Source organism: Bubalus bubalis, chromosome 3 (assembly GCF_019923935.1).
Source record: "Bubalus bubalis isolate 160015118507 breed Murrah chromosome 3, NDDB_SH_1, whole genome shotgun sequence".
Taxonomy (NCBI): domain Eukaryota; kingdom Metazoa; phylum Chordata; class Mammalia; order Artiodactyla; family Bovidae; genus Bubalus; species Bubalus bubalis.
In genome coordinates, this window is record NC_059159.1 from 100,351,859 (window position 1) to 100,373,956 (window position 22,098).

At 39.7% G+C, this 22,098-nt stretch overlaps 1 protein-coding gene across 8 annotated transcripts in view; it reads right to left on the bottom strand.

Annotated features, from left to right (window-relative positions):
• KDM4C (lysine demethylase 4C) overlaps positions 1–22,098 on the bottom strand; it is a 407,208-nt gene that overhangs the window by 23,700 nt on the left and 361,410 nt on the right. Inside the window, exon 20 of one of the 8 annotated variants that reach the window (XM_044939898.2) lies at positions 16,654–18,983. The exons of 6 other annotated variants lie outside the window; for them this stretch is intronic. In XM_044939898.2, coding sequence (XP_044795833.2) covers positions 18,900–18,983 — 84 coding nt within the window. In that variant the 3' untranslated portion in view covers positions 16,654–18,899. Of the gene's footprint in view, positions 1–16,653; positions 18,984–19,020; positions 19,283–22,098 lie in introns of those variants that run through there. One more of the 8 variants, XM_044939897.2, reaches the window with a different exon arrangement.

Below are 22,098 nucleotides of genomic sequence, written 5' to 3' on the forward strand. Positions count from 1 at the left end.
TAAAGAAATAACTTTTTTTTCTGATTATAAAACATGCTTATATGGAAGATATAAGAAGGGGATAAAGTTGAAAATCATAATCACCTATGATTACACTCTCCAGAGATAATCAGTAACATTTTGATGCATTTCCTTTGAGAATTTTTCCTTTGCATATTTATATTTTTGTATATAATTGGGATCATGCTGTATATACAATTTTTGAGCCTGATTTCTCCATTTATTACACAGTGCCATTAAATAGCCTTTGAAAACATGATTTTTAATAGCAGCATAAATAATTCATTTAACCTTAGCTGCATTGGTAAGTGTTCAATGTCCACATTAAAGCAACAATGAGTTGTCACGCTTGCATCACCAGTTTGAGTTTCGGGCACTGTTCATACACTCGAGACCAGAATTTTGAGTGGAACACTGTCCTAAAAAAAATTTCATCCTGAAAGTGTCCTGAAGGACGAACATTCTGAAAATCACTTTATATTCATTAAATCACTCATTCCTTCCCACAACAAATATGTATTAAGTGACTAAGGCAGGAAGACTGTTTTGTTTGAATTTGAGAAGACTCATGAGGAAACTGATAGCATGTAAAAGCTGCCAGAAAGAGAGGATGAAGGGTATTCAGTTTTGATCTAAAGGTTAAGAACTGACTGGATCTCAGGGGTGTTTCAGAGGCACCACTGAGACTCCACACAAAGAAGCTCATGCCTCCTAACAGTTACAGCAGCAAACTGGAAGTGAGTCCCAGCAGCTTGGAAGTATTCAACACCAGACTTGAGGACCACTGTACAGGGGTTAAGGTCATGCATGCTTGCTGTAGAGCCTGGAGTCTGAGGGAGTCACAGAGGAGGGTTAGGTTGGTTTAGAGGCTACAGGGGGAGGGGACTGCACACTTAGCCAATAGCTTGTCCTACTTAGGCAGCAGTCCTGAACTGAGCCAGGGTTACTCAGAACTTTTAGACAGGAGACCTGCTGTCTAAGATTTTCTCATTGAACAGTCTGTCCAAGTCTCACTGGAAGTTACAGGCAGAGCTAGGATTATGGTTCCCAAATTTGTCAAGCCCCTGTCTAGGGCCCTTCCTTCTTCACCAAAGTGCTGGGAACAGAGAATGCAAAAAACAAGAAGAAAAATCTGATGTAGATGGAAAATAATCTTTTCCCTTAATCTAATCAGAGAGGCCTGGCGTGCTGCGATTCATGGGGTCACAAAGAGTCGGACATGACTGAGCGACTGAACTGAACTGAATCCCAGTCACTCTCTGGCTACACTCCTAGAGCTCCTTATATAATAATATCAGCTTCCTCTATGACCAAAAAAAAGGGAGCATCGACACCCCAAGGAGAGGACCCACTTATGCAGGACTGTCTCGATCTCTGGTGGACACACAGAAGGTCTGTTCTAACCTAACAACTAGGAAGCTCACAAGCAGGTGAAGCAAAAGCACAGAAGTGATAAAAGAGGACTGAGACCTCCACCTACTGCTGTGGAGAAGGCTTTGATGACGCTTCGGAGGTTAAATGTACAACTGCAAAAAGACACTGTGGTGTATAAAAACATGTCAAGGATTGATTACTCTTGTGGTGTGGCCGAAGATCATCTTGGCCTTTGAGTCTCCAAATGACACTACATTATACAAGTAGCATGCCACGTTGTCAACCGGGGCCATGTGCCCAAGCAAACGGCCTCGCCCAAGCTGGCCCAGCAAGGGCTCGTGCACATGACCACACAGGTAGCTGTTCACCAAGAGCTGGGCTTGGGAAAGGGGCATGTGTGTGTTTAAATGAGTGGACTGCTAGGCCGGGCACACTCTAATGCTCACAGAGATGATTATAATTGACCCAATGTGTTTCTTCCCATGCTCCCATGCCAGAATCAGAAGAAGACTATGAGATTTTCCAGGCCGATGTCTCACTTTAAAGAAATGGGTTGAATAATAAAATGACTTGCCTAGAGTCACAACTCACCAAGAGCTGACTATTATTTAGTTTAACCTTGCATTTCACAGCTCAGTTGTGCAAGATTTTGAGCAAATGAGTAACACCTGGGGAGGATTTTAAACAGAGGATTTAAAAGGATAACCAGGAAGGAGTGAAGACAAACTTAAGGATTTGTGAGAATATGATTTGTCAAAAAATGTCAGCCTGTATTATGTTAAATTCAGAATGAGAAGAATACTAAAATGTATATGTGTACAAATGAAGTAATCCAGAATTTCCTCCAAGTTGCAAATATGCCTGAACATAGCAATACAATATGAACAACTCATTCTGTAAAAGTTTCCCATGGAACCTACTGCCTCAAGGTCTGTTAATTTAACCTGTCCTTCTCAGATTTAATGCAAATGCATAAACTTACACAATCATGTGCATAACAGACTGTCTTATGAAAAACAGGACATGTGTGATTACTACCAGCCTATTTCCACAGAGGCCAGTCTGTCACAAATTGCAGACAGATAAATAAGATGGTTGAGGAGAGGATAATGAATCAATCGATCTACTCAACACTGTTACCCTTAAAGTCAGAAATTTCAGAAATTCCCCAAATGATGCTTATGTTGTCAAAAGACTGTCAAATCAAAGAATCTCAATGTGAAATTAAGAATTTTGCAGTTTGTAGGTTCCAGGAAAAAAATAAAAATGATATATAGATAACATGCTATTGTCAGGCTCATCAGAACCAGAGCTTTTAATCCAAAGGCTTAAAAACACATTAGAGGAGGGCAGCGAATTTAGCTTTTACTGATCACACTCAAGCCTGGAATGCCTGGTTCAGAATTACACTGAGGATTATGTTGTGCCCTTTTTCTGCTAGTTAATGAACGTTTGGAGTAGGAACCTCTCTGCTCTTTTCATGCTGGATATTAATCTTTATTTGAAGCCTGATTTTTGTTAATATCTGACTTGCTTAATGAAAACTAAGCAGTCAGCCAATTAATATTTCAATTATGATATGGTCTTTTTTTCCCATCTCCCTCCAAAAAACAAGGTTATGTTAGCATCCTCAGTTACTTTCCTTGAAACAGACACCCACAGTTTTGAATTGATGTAGACTGGCATATACTGGCAACTGTGAACCAAAAATATGCCAAAAGGAGACTCCCAGGATACATGGGCATCTGTAAAGGGGGGTCAGTGGAGGTGATGCTGGAGCCAGAATAGCTGAACCTGGCTTTTATAGGTTAAACTAAGAAGGAAGAAAAAAGACCTCAGGGATGATACTACAGAAAAAGAGCAATGAAGACAGAGGAAGATAAGGGGTAAAAGGAGATGGCTTTGCCAGCAACTGGTTTTAAATGTCCATCGTAACTACCAATCAGCAGTAACTACCTAACAGTAAAGCTAGGATGCGATTCCTAGCTTCTGTCAAGTCAGTATGATGCCAGATGCATTCGGATAAAGATCTACATGCTCACACACACGTAAGGATTGTATATGCACTTTTAAAACCCTGGGAGGATACATAAGCAGCAGGAGGGACTGCACCCAGATGGACACTGCTACGGAGACTTGTACTGTTCATCTCAGGTCCACCTATATTTCCTGAAGTTTAGCCAACCATGGGAATATAAGGCAAAACACTGGGCACACGTAATGGTTCAATCTTTGCTTTCTTATTATTACTGCTAAGCGCAACATTTCGTGTACCAAAGTAAGTCACTGATCCTTTCCCTTTAAGAATGGTATATAAATCTCAAACGGAGAAGGCAAGGCAACCCACTCCAGTACCCTTGCCTGGAAAATCCCATGGACAGAGGAGCCTGGTAGGCTGCAGTCCATGGGGTTCTAAAGAGTCGGACATGACTGAGTGACTTCACTTTCACTTTTCACTTTCATGCATTAGAGAAGGAAATGGCAACCCACTTCAGTGTTCTTGCCTGGAGAATCCCAGGGATGGTGGAGCCTGGTGGGCTGCCGTCTATGGGGTCACATAGAGTGGAACACGACTGAAGCAACTTAGCAACAGCAGCATAAATCTCAAAAGTGAGGATGCTCAGAACATGGAAGATCCACCTCCTTCAGAAAGTGAGAACTTGGATTCCCAGAGGCCTCACTGAAAGAGCCCTGGGGAGGGAACATGGAAGAAGGGGGGAAGTAAAAGTCCCAGAGGGGAGCCTGCAGGCTATGTGTACAGAATGGGGCTGGGGCTGTTGGCAGAGGGATGGGGAGTATGGGTCAAGTCATGGAAATGAGTGCTGAGGAGAACTTGGAGTAAGGAAAGTTAGGATAAGCTGTAGAATAAGGCAGACTACAGATGGGCAATGATGCTCCATTTAAATGTCTGTGTGTCAAGATGGAAGCCCATAAAAGGTGAATCAGATCAGATCAGATCACATCAGTCGCTCAGTAGTGTCCGACTCTTTGCGACCCCATGAATCGCAGCACGCCAGGCCTCCATGTCCATCACCAACTCCTGGAGTTCACTCAGACTCACGTCCATCGAGTCAGTGATGCTATCCAGCCATCTCATCCTCTGTCGTCCCCTTCTCCTCCTGCCCCCAATCCCTCCCAGCATCAGAGTCTTTTCCAATGAGTCAACTCTTTGCATGAGGTGGCCAAAGTACTGGAGTTTCAGCTTTAGCATCATTCCTTCCAAAGAAATAGGACTCATCAATTTGGGGGGCCATATTGTCACACTAAAGAATTACTTGGTCAAATACTATTTTATCAAATGGGTTAGAGTTAGCTAATAGTGTGTATGTTGTGATATGTCCACTTAGAGATGAAAATGAAGTGAAAGTCTATGCCATTTCTGAAATATGTGATATCTGTTTTACACTGTGACATGGAGTCTTTCAGTGTCTCTTCGGCTCTGCAGGAGATGAAACAAAACAAAGCAATCCTATGCTTTGCAGCCCTGGGATGGCTGTAAATGCAGTTGACTGCTCAAGGTGGGAAAAGTGGGGAAGAAGAGAGGAAACCTCAGCACAGCCAACGGTAGACTCATAATCTTGTTCCTGAAACTTGGGCTTCCTTCTACTCAGCTGAGTGAGCTGACTCCTTCAAGGCATGCTGTCATCTTGACACCTCTTTCTTCCTCAGCCCCAGTATGGGTCCACCACTGACTCCTCTTGATTTCACTTCCTAAATGTATTAGATCCTTCCACTGCTCCCTAGTTCAAATCACGTCACTTCTGCTCTGATCTGCTGCCGTGCTCTCCAAACTGGTCCCCCAGTATACACCGTAGCCTATTCCCCAATTCATCCTCTCCACCACAGCCAAACAAGATGCTTCATAACAAATTTTCTCCTGTTGACTTCTCCTTGGGACCATCAGTGGCTTCTCCCTGCTCTTGGAATAAAGATCTAACCCTATAAGATGGTCTTCAAGGTGTAGCCTCATCTGCCCCTTTCTTTCTTCTCCAGACCTCCCATCTGCCTCCTCCAGCAGACGCATCTTGCCTTCTTTCAGCAACCTGAGCAGGTTGCTCCTTCCTGCCAGCAACAGCCTTTGCACATGCTTTTCTGGGATACCATCCTCTGCCACAGTAACGCATCCTGTAGATCTCAGCTCAGGTCACATTGATCACATCTCTAAAGAAGGTTTTTGTTGTTACCTGTTCTTAGAGGATTACATTTCTATCACTCCAGGACTTATCTCAATTTGAAGTACATTTTTATTAGTGTGACAGTCATATGTTACGCTTTCCCACTAGATTATAAATTCTATGAGAGCAAAAACCATTTCAATTTTGTTTCTCATGATCATATTTCCAGGGCCCAGCACAATGCCTGGCATGTAGCAGGGACTCACGGGAAGCAAAATTTTTAGTGAGACTCCACTTATTGAAGTGTAAGATATCCCTTGGCTGAAGAATCCATAAATCACCCATGCAGGGACCCAGACGTGGCTTATTAAAGGCCTGGCTCTGCAGGGGTTCCTTTTTCTACAAGAGGAAGGCCTCCTGAGGAAGCATCAGCCTTCCACACTGATCTGGGATTCTCACTCTTGAAGAAGAAAGAGGATTTGTGCATCATACACACACTGCTTCTCAGCCTCATCAGACTTCTCCTGCAGGGAACCCGCTGCCTACTCTCAGATACCAGTTAGATGTTTGCCCTTCCAACTTCCTGCAAACAAAAACAAAACCCTGTAGAAACATAACTTGTCATGACACAGGGCAGAGTTTTAGCATAAATATAGGAAAGGTGTTTCACTAATATTGAAATACCCTTTAAAACTGTAAATAAAATATTAAATTTCATACCAGTTCTCTTATAGTCTCTATTTTAAAAGGGCTTCAGATATTGGCTGCCTAGAATGCAATGAGCACAGCCTGATGTGTTTTGAGCTAGTCACTATTTTTATGGTATAAATCAGATAAACCGCTTTAGAAGATTCAGTGTTAGATATCTGTTATTCCCTCGAATCACTCAGTCAGATTATTTTTAATGAAAGGCTAAAAATGGTAAATATCAGGCTTGTTTTAAAAACAATAACATAAGTATAATCTTATACCTATACTACTGGAAATACATGTAATTTTACTCTTCCATTTTAACTGAGTTGTTAGCCGTTAGTTTGCAAAAGGCATCTTTTTCAGGCACGGATCATAGCAGCATCAATTATGAAAATTTCCAAGTAGTGGGAAACTCTACTTGGATCTGAAAAGCCATTTATAAAACATTATTCAACATATTGCACCATTATAACATTTAGGAAAAGTTAAAATATTCTTTATGTTTAATGGTATTGGATCAAATATCTAAGCATAGAAGACATGCAAACATAACATCTTCCATTTCATAGAAGCTAAGAAATCAGATGGTGCAAGGCAGGTATCTGCAGAAACACACACAACCAACAAAGACTACAGCAGGTCACAGCTGCAAGGTTTTTTACTCACTTCTTAGCAGAGAACCTTTTCTGACTATGGGAAAGATTAGAAATAGAAGGAAAAATCACACTCACTCTATTCTCTCTCCACATTTCGTCTTCTCCCTTTACGCACACAGCCTGACCTCAAAATATAATTCATTTAATGAAACAAAAGCAAGATTTATTACTGGTTCTCTCTCACCCATGAAAATCAGCTAACTGCTTTCAAACAAAGTATGAAAAGGAAATAGCAAAATGAAGGCAGTGCTAGTCTATGAATAAATAGACAGTACTGACTTCTTCTGGATATACTTATCAGACAATAATCTAAGTTCACTCTGTGACCAAAATAATTTAAACCCCATGGTCAAACAGGAACATAAACTCTGTTGATTTATGAGCCCAATATCTTCCGGGATGTGTCACCAATTTATGTGTTATGTCCCAGTGTGTCTGCACCTGGGGTTGGATAGAGGTGAGAGATAATGTAAAAAGGCTTGTAAACAGGCAGCTCCCTGTTGACTACTTGTCTCAGGAAGCTCTCTGTGTTAGCTATATATTTCAGAAACTACATGAAGAACATAGTGCTTACAAATGTGTTACAGGAAGAGTCAACTCTGGAAAATTTAAGGCACTTATGAAATATGCATGATTATACCACACTCAGGGTTACAGTATCTAGGTTTGAGATCAAAATGAAGTGGGAGCAAAGACTTAAAAGTTTGGAACTATGCAATCAAGGCAGCTAGTGGGCCATTTTCACGAAGAGTCAACAGTGAACACCGACATTCTGATGCTATGATGTGACCTCTGGCCATGTGTTTATTAAAAGGAATAAAGAATTCCCACTATGTTCATATTTTCAGTTAAACGGAGGTTGATTCAGCTCTAATCTGAGATTTTAAAATGATGTCACTGATATTCACAGTCTGGAGGCAAGCATTCATGGTTGGAGCCTGCTCAGACCATTGCTGACTTTTCCCAGCAGTCCTGCTCTCAAGCACACACAGGTACCAGCAGCTGCACTGATGCCATGGGTCCCTCAGCCCTCCCTTCATGACAGATTCCTCACTCTGATGGCACTGTAACAGTACATAACAATTCACTTCATCTGAACCAGTGGTTTCTAATTTTTTCAGGGCCAGAGACCTTCTTCTTTAAAGAAATCTTAGGTGGAAACCAAACACTGAAGGCTTGGGTTTTCCCAGAACTAGTGCCAAACCACAGCCCTGCTCTAAGGATAGATGTTCTTTACCTAGAAAGGACATGAAACTTAACAGTATGAATTTGAACTTGAAATTTAAAACAATTCTTGATACTGACTGTGGATTTTAAAATAAGATATTAATTGTCTAAGGCATGACTTAAAATAACAAATTTAATACTTGAATATGTGATGATTATTAATTTATCTACTCTTTAATTCAACAACTATTTATTAACCACTTGCTATAAACCAGACTCTGTACTGAGAACTAGGTACATAACAGTAACTCAAACAGACATGGTCCTTGTTTTCAAGAAGCTCAGAGGTTAATGGTATCATATATCAACTGAGATAAGCCTTATGACAAACAAGTTCAAGTTAAGATGGAAAATCTGGAGTTTAATTTCTTCTTTAAGTAACCACTTCTTCATTAATTTCCCTTTTATTACTAAAAAAAAAAATCCTTCATTTTTACCTTCCTTCTTTCTTTCTTTGGAAAAATAAAACATGTCCTGGTTTGAAGTATGATCTTGGACTAATCTAAAGCATGTCAAGTATTTTCTTAGATCTAAGCATATTTACCATATTTCAGCTGTCTTTGCAGATGGAACCACTATTTTATCTAGTTCTTTCTGCTTTTCTTTTCCTACAGGTACAGAAATTATCTTGAAACTAAATTTTTGAATTTATTCAATACATATTTCCAAAATATTCCTGACATTAAGTAGATGTGCAAATGTGCCACCCATGTGGCTTTAGAAGTTCAAAATATTAAAAAAAAACAAACAAACTAATTTTCCCTTCTGTGGTGCAATTTTGAGAAAAGTAAGTAAAAGAGAAAAACAATGCTTTTTTGAGCATCTACTGCATGTCAGGTACCACACTATGATGATTATAAACATTCTCTCAATTAACCCTTACAACTAATTCATTAAGTTAGGTTGTATGGTTTTCATTTTACAGAACTTGGACCCTGACCCCACACCACACAAAAAAATTAACACAAAATGGATCATAGCTTTAAATTTAAGACCTAAAACTACAAAACTTCCAGAAGACAACATAAGAGAAAAATCTCTGTGGCCTTGAGTTCAGCAAAGACTTCTTAAAATATGACAACAAAAGATGATCCATAAAGAACAAATTGATACAAGAAGCTTCATTAAAATTTAAAACTTTTGTTCTTCCAACAGTATTAATAAAGTGAGGACGAGATATAAACTCAGGAGAAAATATTTGTAAATCATATATCTGACAAAGAATTCAAACACAGAATATTTTAAACACTTGATACACAATTTAAAAAGTAAGTAAAATACCTGAATAGGCTTTTCAACAAAAGTGATGTATGATTAGCTAATAAGCACTTGAAAAGATGCTGAAAATCACTAGTCATCAAAGAAATAAAAATTAAAATCACACTGAGATACTACCGCACACCCACAAGGACGGTTATTATCTAAAAAGACTGACAATACAATGTACCAATGCAAAATGGTACAGTCATCTCTACAAAGACTGACAATACAATGTACCAATGCAAAATGGTACAGTCATCTCGGAAACAGTTTGGTAGACTGGCTTTACAAAAAGCCAATCATATATTTACCATATAACTCAGTAATCTCACTCCTAGATGTTTATCCCAGAGAAATAAAAACACATGTCTACAAAAAAAACTTAAAAGCAAAGGTTCATAGAAGCATTATTTGTAACAGTCCCAAACTAGATATACTAATCAACTGGATTTACAACCATCAACTGGCAAATGGCTAAACAAAGTGTTATAGTCATACTGTGGAATATTATTCAGACCGAGAGAAAAATATGCTAAATATCCAGGAAAGGACTTGTACCTAAAATTCACAAAGAACTTTTACAAGTCAGTAAACCAGCTTATCTCTCTTCCCCTGATGTGACTTCCTTCAATCTCTGATCCATCATCAATTACTTCCATTTCTGAACTTGCATTCAATAACCTTCACTGAGTAATTTTCTTATAACATCTTTCACATCAGCTCCTAGTAGGGTGAGAGGATATAAGGAGCATCAGCGATGAAAACATAACACAAATGGGCTGGGATGGGGCGTGAATTCCCAAAGCTGAGGTGGCCTCACAACAAGAGGTGTCTCTTCATCAACTTGGTCTCTAACACTGTAATGTCTCTGTGGCCACTTGACTTGGAAATCCATGAGCTTCCAAAGAGGTAAAATTTTCATTATATGCAGAACATGATACTAAATATAGAAAACCCTAAAGATTCCACACAAAAACTACTAAAACTGAGAAACGAATTCATCAAGGAAGCAGGATATAAGATTAACATATAGAAATCAGTTGCATTTCTTTAACAATGAAATATCAGAAAGGGAATGATTTAAAAAATCCCTTTAAAAATCACATCCAAAAAAACTGAAATACTTAGGAATAAACTTGATCAAGGAGATGAAAGACATATACTGAGAACTACAAAATATTAGTAACAGAAAGATATCCTATGCTCTTGGATTGGAAGAAATATTATTGTTAAAATGGTCATGCTACCCAAGCAATGCAGAGTTCATGCAATCCCTATCAAATTATCCATATTTTTCACAGAACTAGAAAAAAAATGTTGACTTATAAGTTTAAGTTCAGTCACTCCTCGTGTCTGACTCTTTGTGACTCCATGAACCGCAGAACGCCAGGCCTCCCTGTCCATCGCCAACTCCCAGAGTTCACTCAAACTCATGCTCACGGAGTCGGTGATGCCATCTAACCATCTCATCCTCTGTTGTCCCCTTCTCCTCCTGCCTTCAATCTTTCCCAACATCAGGGTCTTTTCAAATGAGTCAGCTCTTCACATCAGGTAGCCACAATACTGGTGTTTCAGCTTCAACATCAGTCCTTCCAATACACACCCAGGACTGATTTCCTTTAGGATGGACTAGTTAGATCTCCTTGCAGTCCAAGGGTCTCTCAAGTCTTTTCCAACACCACAGTTCAAAAGCATCAATTCTTCAGCACTCAGCTTTCTATATAGTCCAACTCTCACATCCATACGTGACTACTGGGAAAACCATAGCCTTGACTAGACAGACCTTTGTGGACAAAGTAATATCTCTGCTTTTTAATATGCTGTCTAGGTTGGTCATACCTTTCCTTCCAAGTAGTAAGCGTCCTTTAATTTCATGGCTGCAATCACCACCTGCAGTGATTTTGGAGCCCAAAAAAGTCAGCCACTGTTTCCCCATCTATTTGCCATGAAGTGATGGGACCGGATGCCATGATCTTCGTTTCCTGAATGTTGAGCTTTAAGCCAACTTTTTCACTCTCCTCTTTCACTTTCATCAAGAGGCTTTTGAGTTCTTCTTCACTTTCTGCCATAAGGGTGGTGTCATCTGCATATCTGAGGTTATTTGATATTTCTCCCGGCAATCTTGATTCCAGCTTGTGCTTCCTCCAGCCCAGCATTTCTCATGATGTACTCTGCATATAAGGTAAATACGCAGGGTGACAGTATACAGCATTGACGTACTCCTTTTCCTAATTGGAACCAGTCTGTTGTCCCATGTCCAGTTCTAACTGTTGCTTCCTGACCTGCATACAGGTTTCTCAAGAGGCAGGTCAGGTGGTCTGGTATTCCCATCTCTTTCAGAATTTTCCACAGTTTATTGTGATCCACACAGTCAAAGGCTTTGGCATAGTCAATAAAGCAGAAATAGATGTTTTTCTGGAACTCTCTTGCTTTTTGATGATCCAGCAAATGTTGGGCATTTGATCTCTGGTTCCTCTGCCTTTTCTAAAACCAGCTTGAACATCTGGAAGTTCACAGTTCACATATTGCTGAAGCCTGGCTTGGAGAATTTTGAGCATTACTTTACTAGCGTGTGAGATGAGAGCAATTGTGTGATAGTTTGAGCATTCTTTGGCATTGCCTTTCTTTGGGATTGGAATGAAAACTGACCTTTTCCAGTCCTATGGCCACTGCTGAGTTTTCCAAATTTGCTGGCATATTGAGTGCAGCACTTTCACAGCATCATCTTTTAGGGTTTGAAATAGCTCAACTGGAATTCCATCACCTCCACTAGCTTTGTTCATAGTGATACTTCCTAAGGCCCACTTGACTTTGCCCTCCAGGATGTCTGGCTCTAGGTGAGTGATCACACCATTGTGATTATTTGGGTCGTGAAGATCTTTTTTGTATAGTTCTTCTTTGTATTCTTGCCACTTCTTCTTAATATCTTCTGCTTCTGTTAGGTCCATACCATTTCTGTCCTTTATTGAGCCCATCTTTGCATGAAATGTTCCCTTGGTATCTCTGATTTTCTTGAAGAGATCTCTAGTCTTTCCTATTTATTGTTTTCCTCTATTTCTTTGCATTGATCACTGAGGAAGGCTTTCTTATCTCTCCTGGCTATTCTTTGGAACTCTACATTCAAATGGGTATCTCTTTCCTTTTCTCCTTTGCTTTTCACTTCTCTTCTTTTCAGAGCCATTTGTAAGGCCTCCTCAGACAGCCATTTTGCTTTTTTGCATTTCTTTTTCTTAGGGCTGGTGTTGATCCCTGTCTCCTGTACAATGTCACGAACCTCCGTCCATAGTTCATCAGACACTCTGTCTATCAGATCAAATCCCTTGATCTATTTCTCACTTCCACTGTATAATCATAAGGGATTTGATTTAGGTCATACCTGAATGGTCTAGTGGTTTTCCCCACTTTCTTCAATTTAAGCCTGAATTTGGCAATAAGGAGGTCACGATCTGAGCCACAGTCAGCTCCCGGTCTTGTTTTTGCTGACTGTATAGAGCTTCTCCATCTTTGGCTGCAAAGAATATAATCAATCTGATTTCAGTGTTGACCATCTGGTGATGTCCATGTGTAGAGTCTTCTCTTGTGTTGTTTATAGAGGGTGTTTGCTCTATGACCAGTGCGTTCTCTTGGCAAAACTCTATTAGACTTTACCCTGTTTTATTCTGTATTCCAAGACCAAATTTGCCTATTACTCCAGGTATTTCTTGACTTCCTACTTTTGCCTTCCAGTCTCCTATAATGAAAAGGACATATTTTTGGGGTGCTAGTTATAAAAGGTCATGTAGGTCTTCATAGAACTGTTCAACTTCAGCTTCTTCAGCATTACAGGTCAGGGCATAAACTTGGATTACCATTATACTGAATGGTTTGCCTTGGAAATGAACAGAGATCATACTGTCATTTTTGAGACTGACTCATAGGGAACCATAAAAGACCTAGAATTGTCAAAGAAATCTTGAGGAAAAAGAAAGCAAGAGGCATAACCGTCCCAAACTTCAGATACTACTACAAAGCTACAGTAATCAACAGTGGGGTATTGGCACATAAACGGACATATGCATCAGTGGAAAAGATCAGAGAGCCCAGAAATAAACCCAAACATCTATAATCAATTAATTTTTGACAAAGGAGGCAAGAATATACAATCAACAAAAGATAGTCTCTTTAGCAAGTGGTGTTGGGTAAGTTAGGGCTCTCCTGGGGGCTCAGCTGGTAAAGACCCTGCCTGTCAATGCTGGAGATTCAAAAGATGCAGGTTTGATCCCTAGGTCAGGAATATCCCCTGGAGCAGGAAATGGCAACCCATTCCAGTACTCTTGACTGGAAAATTCCAGGGATAAAGGAGCCTGGTGGGCTACAGTGCATGGAGTCATAAGTTGCAGAGTCCCATGTGAATCAATGAAATGAGAACATACCTTCACATCATACACAAAAACAAGCTCAAAATGGCTTAAAGACTTAAATATAAAAGAGGACACCATAAAAATCCCAGAAGGGAACACAGGCAAAACATTCTCTGACATAAATCAAAGCAATGTTTTTTTAGGCCTGTCTCCCAAGGCGACAAAAATAAAAGAAAAAATAAACTAACGGGACACAATCAAACTTATTAGCTTTTGCATGACAAAGGAAACTATAATAAAAATGAAAAAACAACTTACGGACTGGGAGAAAAATCTGTAAATGATATGACCAACAAGGCTTAATTTCCAAAATATACAAACAGCTTATACAATTTAATATCAAAAAAAGAATCAACTCAATCAAAAAATGTGCATAAGATCTAAATAGACATTTCTCCAAAGACAACATCAGGTTGCCAATAGGCACATGAAAAGATGCTCATCTTTGCTAATAAGTAGAGAAATGCAAATCTAAACTATAACAAGGTACCACTTCATAGCAGTCAGAATGGCCATCATTTAAAAATCTACAAATAACAAATGTTGGAGAGAGTATACAAAAAAGGGAACCCTCCTATGCTGTTGATGGGAGTGTAAACTGGTGAAGTCACTATGGAAAACAGTATGGAAATTCCTCTAAAAGCTGAAAAAACAGAACTATAATTCAAAAAGATGCATACACCCCTATGTTCATAGCAGCACTATTATTAGTCAAGGCATGGAAATAATCTAAATGTCCATTAATAGATGAATAGAAAAAGAAGATGCAATATACATATAATTCAACACTACTCAGCCATAAAAAAGAAGGAAATAATGCCACTTGTAGCAACATGGATGAACCCAGAGATTATTATACTAAGTGAAGTAAGTCAGAAAGAAAGACAAATGCCATATGATATCAAGCATATGTGGAATCTAAAATATGACACAAATTAACTTATTTATACAATAGAAATGGACTCGAAGAAATAGAGAATAGACTTATGGTTGCTAAGAGGGAAGCAAGTGTGGAACAGATGGATCGGGAGTTAGGGATTAGCAGACGCAAAGTATTATAAATAGAATGGATAAACAACAAGGTCCTATTGTATATCACAGGGAACTGTATCCTGTGATAAACAGTAATGGAAAAAATATATAAAAGAATGTATATCTATGTGTCTATATATCTATCTATTGAATCACTTTGCTGTACAGCAGGAATCAATACCACAGGAATCAATACCACATTTTAAGTCACCTATACTTCAATAAAATTTTTTAAAAACTTGAAAAATCCATGAGCTTCCCAGAATCCCATGGTATAGAATGTTTCTGATAACAATTTTTTTTAGTGTTTCAAACCCACTTGGGTACTTTATTTTGCCTCCAAAATACCCAGAATCACTTCTTCACCTATGCTTATACATCCTGAATCCCCTATGGCACCTAAAATAGCACTGAATATATAGGCCAAAAAGAATGATATGATTGGATATTCCCAAACATGGATAGATTTGGATCATGCCACCCTTGGGGTTAAACCCTGAATTGAGATGTGACGTGCTAAGTTGCTTCAGTTGTGTCCGACTCTTTGTAACCCTATGGACTGTAGCCAGCCAGGCTCCTCTGTCCATGGGATTCTCCAGGCAAGAATACTGGAGTAGGTTGCCATTTCCTTCTTCAGGAGATCTTCCCGACCCAGGGACTGACCCTGTGTCTCTCATGTCTCCTGTACTGGCAGGAGGGTTCTTTACCACTAGCACCACCTGGGAAGCCCATGGAGAAGAGATGATAAAGTCCTGGAAATTAATAACAGTGCCCTCAAGTTCAAGGTAGTTATTGTGATTTTGTTAGAGTGAAGATGAGATGCTATATACCTTTAAGTTCCCTTGGAAAGACAAGGATGGGAAAGAAACACCAAAAATTGTCTCCTGGGGAGAAGTTCTTCAAACCAGTCACCTGGAGATATTGCCAAAAGAGAAATACCACCAAGTGAAGGAGGTATGTATTTGAAGAAAAACATAATTAACTAGTTGCCCTGAAGACACCTTGTCAATCTCTTGAGTGGAGTATCAGGGCAATGACATGCTTTTCTTCAGAGGTTCACCAGTGCTAAATGGACACTGTCAGTATGATGGCTACAGAATCAAGGGTAGAGACGCATACAACTTATAAAAGACAAAGGGAGTCCAGCACAAATAAGGACTTCAACATTTCATTAGTATGCCCTGGCTTTAAGGCAAAAAGCCACCCAAGAATTACACAATAGAATAAAATTCTAGGGGTTGCTAAGTACCCACCTGCACCAACTTGAGACAGTTCATGAAACTAATCAGAGTCTCAGTGAAGAGCACACAATTTAGAGCTGAAGAATCAGATGAAAGCTGAACTTACTTAGAAGCCCCAGCCCAGCACTGCAGGTTTAGTCTTCAAAGATATAACCAGACTCTATGCCTCTGAATGGCCTTGAGGTTCTTTAGTTTTTCTTAGTCAACTTCTAGCCAATATACTAATATTATTCCCTCTTGGTGGGTAGAGAATTCTACTTACTTTTATATATCAATTAAAATGTATTTAAATACATATTATATTTAATAGATTACCCAATGTAAATTGTATTTATATAAAGGCACAGTAAAATGTTTTGTAAATATTGTACTGCTGTATGTGTTGTTTGCTTTTTGAAATAGAATTTGAACTACTAAATTAATGTTAGATTTATCAGCATTATGGGCATTGAGTGATTTAAAAAAATTATAACATTTGTGAGAACTTTATATATTAAATCTATAAACACAGTCAAGATGTACAAGGAAATTTGATTACTTAAATGTAAAGTGGTAAGAATTTGATCGGTTCATTTATACATTATAAAATATTAATCAAGAAACAAATGACTTTGTTCTAAATGTTTATATAAAAAAATCATTATATGTATAAATAAGACAATTTGTTAGCTGAATTTGAAGGCTTAAAAAAAGTAAGTTTTAAACTGTTGATTAAAATCAAGGTAATAACAGATTTTTTTTTTACATGTATACAAGGCAAGGATATAAAAATCAATAGGAACTTGGCAGACTCTCAACTCTACAGCCAGGAAAGAGAAGCAAGGGTGTCCCTCTCGAGCAGTTAAATGCCCCATGGGCCACACCTATAGAATCCAAACCAATAAAAGTCCCTGGAGCCTTTTCTGGCAAATTTCCATTCATTCTAGAAGAACTAGGACTGGTGGGTGACAATTAGTCTGGAGCACACATAACACAGATGGTCTAGGGTGGGGTATGCCTTTCACCTAACTTAAAAATCCAGGTTACTTTAAAATCTATGTGCCAATAGGAAATAAACACTTCCCAGGACCCTATAGCACAGAGTTTTCAGGAAAACTTTTTCCTTAGCTTCTCACTCTCCCACCCCAACATATTCCTTTGCCTCCTGAGCATCCAGAGTTACCCCTACACCTACACTTGCCAAGTGGGGACTTGGGATGCTGAACCCTGAGCAGTTAGGTACAGGGTCTTCTACGACAGCAACGCTAAGTCACAGAGAGCATGGAGGCAACAAGCAGTGGTATGCAGGGGACCAGCCTGCATTCTGGACCTGACTCTTGTCACCCCTAGTTTGGGGAGCTCACACAAAAAGGGTTTTGTAACCTGGCAAGTATCACATCTATGAACTGAGCACAAACTTACTCTAGAGCAAGGTTTGTCATGAAAAGCCAATAAATATTAGTAGCACTTTAAACATGCTGAAAAATACATGCATAAATGCAAGAATTAGGTTCTTTATTATAAAGTCTAAAGACACCAGGACTGCTTTACAAGCGGAAAAAATAAGCTGAACTCTCACCTATACAGACACTCATTTAACCTAATAAGTTGGAACAAAGTTCTAAGTATACATCTTTTAACCAAATTTCATCAAGACCAGAAAAGGGCAACATAAACTAGATGGGGGAGGAAAAAGACATTTAGCTCATTTAGTCCTTTCAATAATCTCAGAAGGTATAAATTATTCCCTTTTTAGTGGGGAAACAAAAAAACTGAGGCTTGAAAGTTTGAGCAACTTGTCTATAACTGAGAAAAAAATTAGCTTAAGAATTTTGGTTTCCACTGTACAGCCCACAGAAACTAAAGGCCATGCATGACAATCCATCCCTCGTATCTTGAAGAGTATAGTTCTTGTGCTTTTTTCACATTTCAACGGATGCTGAAAAATGTAGCAAGTCCTCATGGAAATTTCAGTGATGGACTCTTGCTGTCAAATTTCTAAATGGTCCTGTTTCTCTTCTCAAGCCAAGTGGTGAATGTTAAGTGCTGGTCCTAAAACCATCCAGATCACACTGCACCATCCTCCTCCCCTGGAATGAGTTCTAAGTGCAGACGAAAGGAAGCAGCCATCATTCTAGTGTCATCATGGGCATGCCAGAGGATCCCAAGTTTTAGCAAAGGTGAACAGGGGGCCCTGGAATCGCCTTGCTCATTGAATTCTCTTCCATGGGCGACTTTCGTTCCCATCAAAATAGTAGGAGACAAAAAAAATTCATCAGGAGGTGTGTTGCAATTTCATAGACTGACAGATGGAGGCATGTAGCAATACATCTTTTATTACTTCCCCTGACAGCTACAGATTGCATGCTGAGTTTAACGGGACTGATACACACATTGGTGTACTGTTGAGACAAAATATTTGGGACATTTTTCTGGCTAACACAGAAATAAAGCACCTAGGTCTGGAAAGAAATTTTCAGGTAGTTCAAAGAATGTTTCTCCCTACAGTTTCAAACACTCCCTTCTAGTCACATAACCCTAACAAAGGTATTTTAATGCACAGTAAATTTATTTTCAAACATGAATAGACCAGCCTGCATTAAATGTTTCTCTTCTGGAGGGATGATAAAGTGATTCAAAAAATAAGGGAATGTATTTCTTTACTAAAGCATCAGGCTTCATAAAGGACTATCAGTTCAGTTCAGTTCAGATGCTCAGTCGTGTCTGACTCTTTGCGACCCCATGAATTGCAGCACTCCAGACCTCCCTGTATTTATATGTAAATAAACACTTTGGGATAATTAAACTTGTTGTTCTAGATTTTATTTTTATAGTTAAGAAACTGAAATTGTGTTTTACCTTTATGGCAGTTCTAGCTGGCAAGTACCCACAGGTTAGAGAGTCTAGTTCTTCACTAGCCAGTCATACTGACATTGAGTTGCATTTGATGAAAGGGCCTTCCCAGTGGCACTCACGCTCGATAAGCACATTGGGCAGATTAGAGAGCTTTCAGACAAACAGAAGAGAAAATCATTTTCTACCCCCAGTTTCAGGCGGCACAGGTATATCATCTAACAAAAATGAGGTTTCTCTGAGGAATATGGACTATGTCTCCACCCAAATAACTACTCTGCCATGATCTGCAAGATGCTGAGACAGAAACAAAGCTGGTCACATTCTTCTTATCTGCTGATTATCTCCACATTAGGGAACCAAGAGGGGTTCCCACCTCCCAGAAGACAGCTCTGATGTCGATGGATAGCAAAAGTGGAAGTGGGATGATCATAAGAATTAATCCACATGGGCTGAAAAATGGTGATATAAACATATTTACATAATATCATATATGGGAATAATAATTAATATGTGAATATATTTACAACATACTGCATTATACACATTATGTTTTGAAATGTAACATCAAATTCCCCATACCAAACTGAAGTTTAGTTGACATACAATAAGGGCATTTAATCAGGCAGCTTTCATTAATGTAAGTGGGAAACACAGACCCCAAACAATCCCCAGAAATCCTTTAAATTTAAAAAGCTTGCTTCAGAAAATCCATGACATTGTCTTTTGGGAATCTGGATGATGACCAGGACAGAGCACATAGCTAGTGGAGTTGATCTTCAGAGTTCTGCAAACCAGCCAAACAGTGTGGCTGCCTCACAGAAAAGGAAGTTACACTCTGCCTCCGACTCAGAGCTTCTGGCAACACAAGGACCCCTCCTGAAACACCCCAGGACAACTATTTGTGATGTTTAATTTTATGCATCAACTTGGCAGGGCCCATGGGTGCCCACATGTTTGGTATTTGGTCAAACATTATTCTAGGTGAGTCTCTGAGGATGTTACTGGATGACTTTAGTGACTGAATTGACAGACAAAGCAGACGATCCTCCCTAGGACCCATCCAGTCAGAGAACAAAAAGGCTGACCCTTTTGCAAATGAGGGGGAATTCCTCCTGCCTGACTGGCTCTGAGCTGGGACTCAGCTTTTTCCTGACTTTGGACTTGATGCTCTTCCTGGGTCTTGAGCCTCTCCTGTCTCCAGTCTGCTGACTACAGATCCTGGGACTTCTTGGCTTCCATAATCAAATGAGCCAATACCCTTATCAGAAATCATATATATTACATATACTTACTTGTAATATATTAAATACACACAAGCCTCTTATTTAAGGGTTTGTTTCTCCAGAGAACTCTAATACCATATTATAAGGAAAAATAAAACCTTCCCTATGGAGCAACCAAATAAAGACATCTGGGGATGTCTCTTTCAGCACTCAGAGAACAAAGCAGAAGAGGCCACAGCAGCCAACAGGCAGTGACGTTATGAGAAAGTGTGTATAACCTGAAACTACAACATCACTAAAATGTTCCTACTTGGTTGGTCTAAGAGGCCTGGAACAGGTAACCAAAAATGTACCAGATGGGAAAGGGTGGTGGGGAGTTGTCAAGGGAGGAAAGGCCGGATCAAAGAGAGAAGACCTGCTCAAAGATTAGTTGCTTTTTCCCTGAAAAAATTATCATTCATGCAAATTCAAACAGCAGCCCTGCTCCAATCTACGCTAACTCATACCACTGTGAGCACTGCCGCTTCCTCCAAGGCTAGAGCTGGGGACACGCACGTGTACACACACATCCCAACTGCTAAACCTCAAGCCCTTATCATGTATGCTAAGTAATAGCTCATCGAGTTGTAAAGAATTTCTGCTTTTTTATTCTTGTTGATTTAAATGCCAAGGTGTTTCTGAACTACCTCACAAATTTTTGTTCTCACAACACCCACAAATACGTCAAACCAAACTTGACTGGGTTCACAGAGAGTAGGGGCTAAAGGTATCAAAGGAAAGACTTGTGGATTCAGAACACTCCCAGGATCACAGCCACTCTTTTCCAATGCACAAGCTGAAGACTTCCCAAGAAAGCTCACGACTGACTGGGTGTGTGGAGGCTCGTGACGTGAAAGGAAATTTAGGATTCACTACATACTATCATGGATAAAGACCTAACTATTTGCTCAGGTTTGGGGGTGAGTGCTCACAACTCTTTTGTTCTATCCCCTGCAGGCTCCCCAGCAAAGTTTTCTGTCTTTGGCCAGCTCAATATTGTCAGCCTGCACCAAAGGAGGCAGATTCTGAGATAAGCGTGTAACTGGGCAGGTCTGACAAGCACCGAGGGGCTTGAGTTGCCTGTGTGTTTCAGCACCTCTCTCGCCCTTTCCCACTTTAAAAGTCCTTTTTCTTCCCAGGGGTTAAGAACAGAGGCTCTGGAGCCAAACTCCTGGACTGAACACTCTTTCTGACACTAGCTGTGTATCACTGTGAGAAAGTTATTTACTGCTTTGTGACTCAGTTTTTTCAGGAGCCAATGTGGAAAACAGTAGTAACTAGCATGCAAGACTATGAGGATGAAATGATTCCCGTGTGTCAAGCTCCTGAAGCAGACCTGACACGTGATGCATCTCCATCAGTGCCAGCCCTACTGACCCTGTGGGGTCCTGATCCCCGCAGGTGGGAAGTTGCTTCGGACTCGTCTATAGCATTTATTGTGCTGTCCAGAAAGCACCCATTTACCAGCCCATATCCCTCCAGACTGAAAAGGAATCACACCTTCTTTTCCACTATCTTTGCCAGCACCCAGTGCAATGCTTAGTACACAGCAGATACTGTGTCTGGGGACTGCGCGCTTGAAGGGAGGGCCTAGGCTAGCAAGGCAAGCGTGTGACCTAGCGGCTGCTGCTTATGAAGAGCAACAGTACAGCAAAGCTCCAGGGAGAATTCTGCAAAAAAAAAACCACAATTCACCCTTAGGGTGTAGAATCAAGTCCTGGGATTTTTAATTTCTTTAAATTATTTGCTTTGAAATCTTTCAAATAAGGTAACTTTTGTTTACATACTTGTCCCTCTTAAAGGCACAGGGAAGGAAGCTTAATGAAGAGCTGACTGAATCAATGTTTCTTCTGCCCCAGGAGACCAAAATTCTGGAAATGTTTATGAGCAATCTCAAAAGGTTGCATTCAATTATCAGTTATGCAAAATACATACTTATTACTCTTAAAGTGTAACATCTTTCCAAATACAAACAAGGGCAAAGGATGGCAGACTGAGGACAA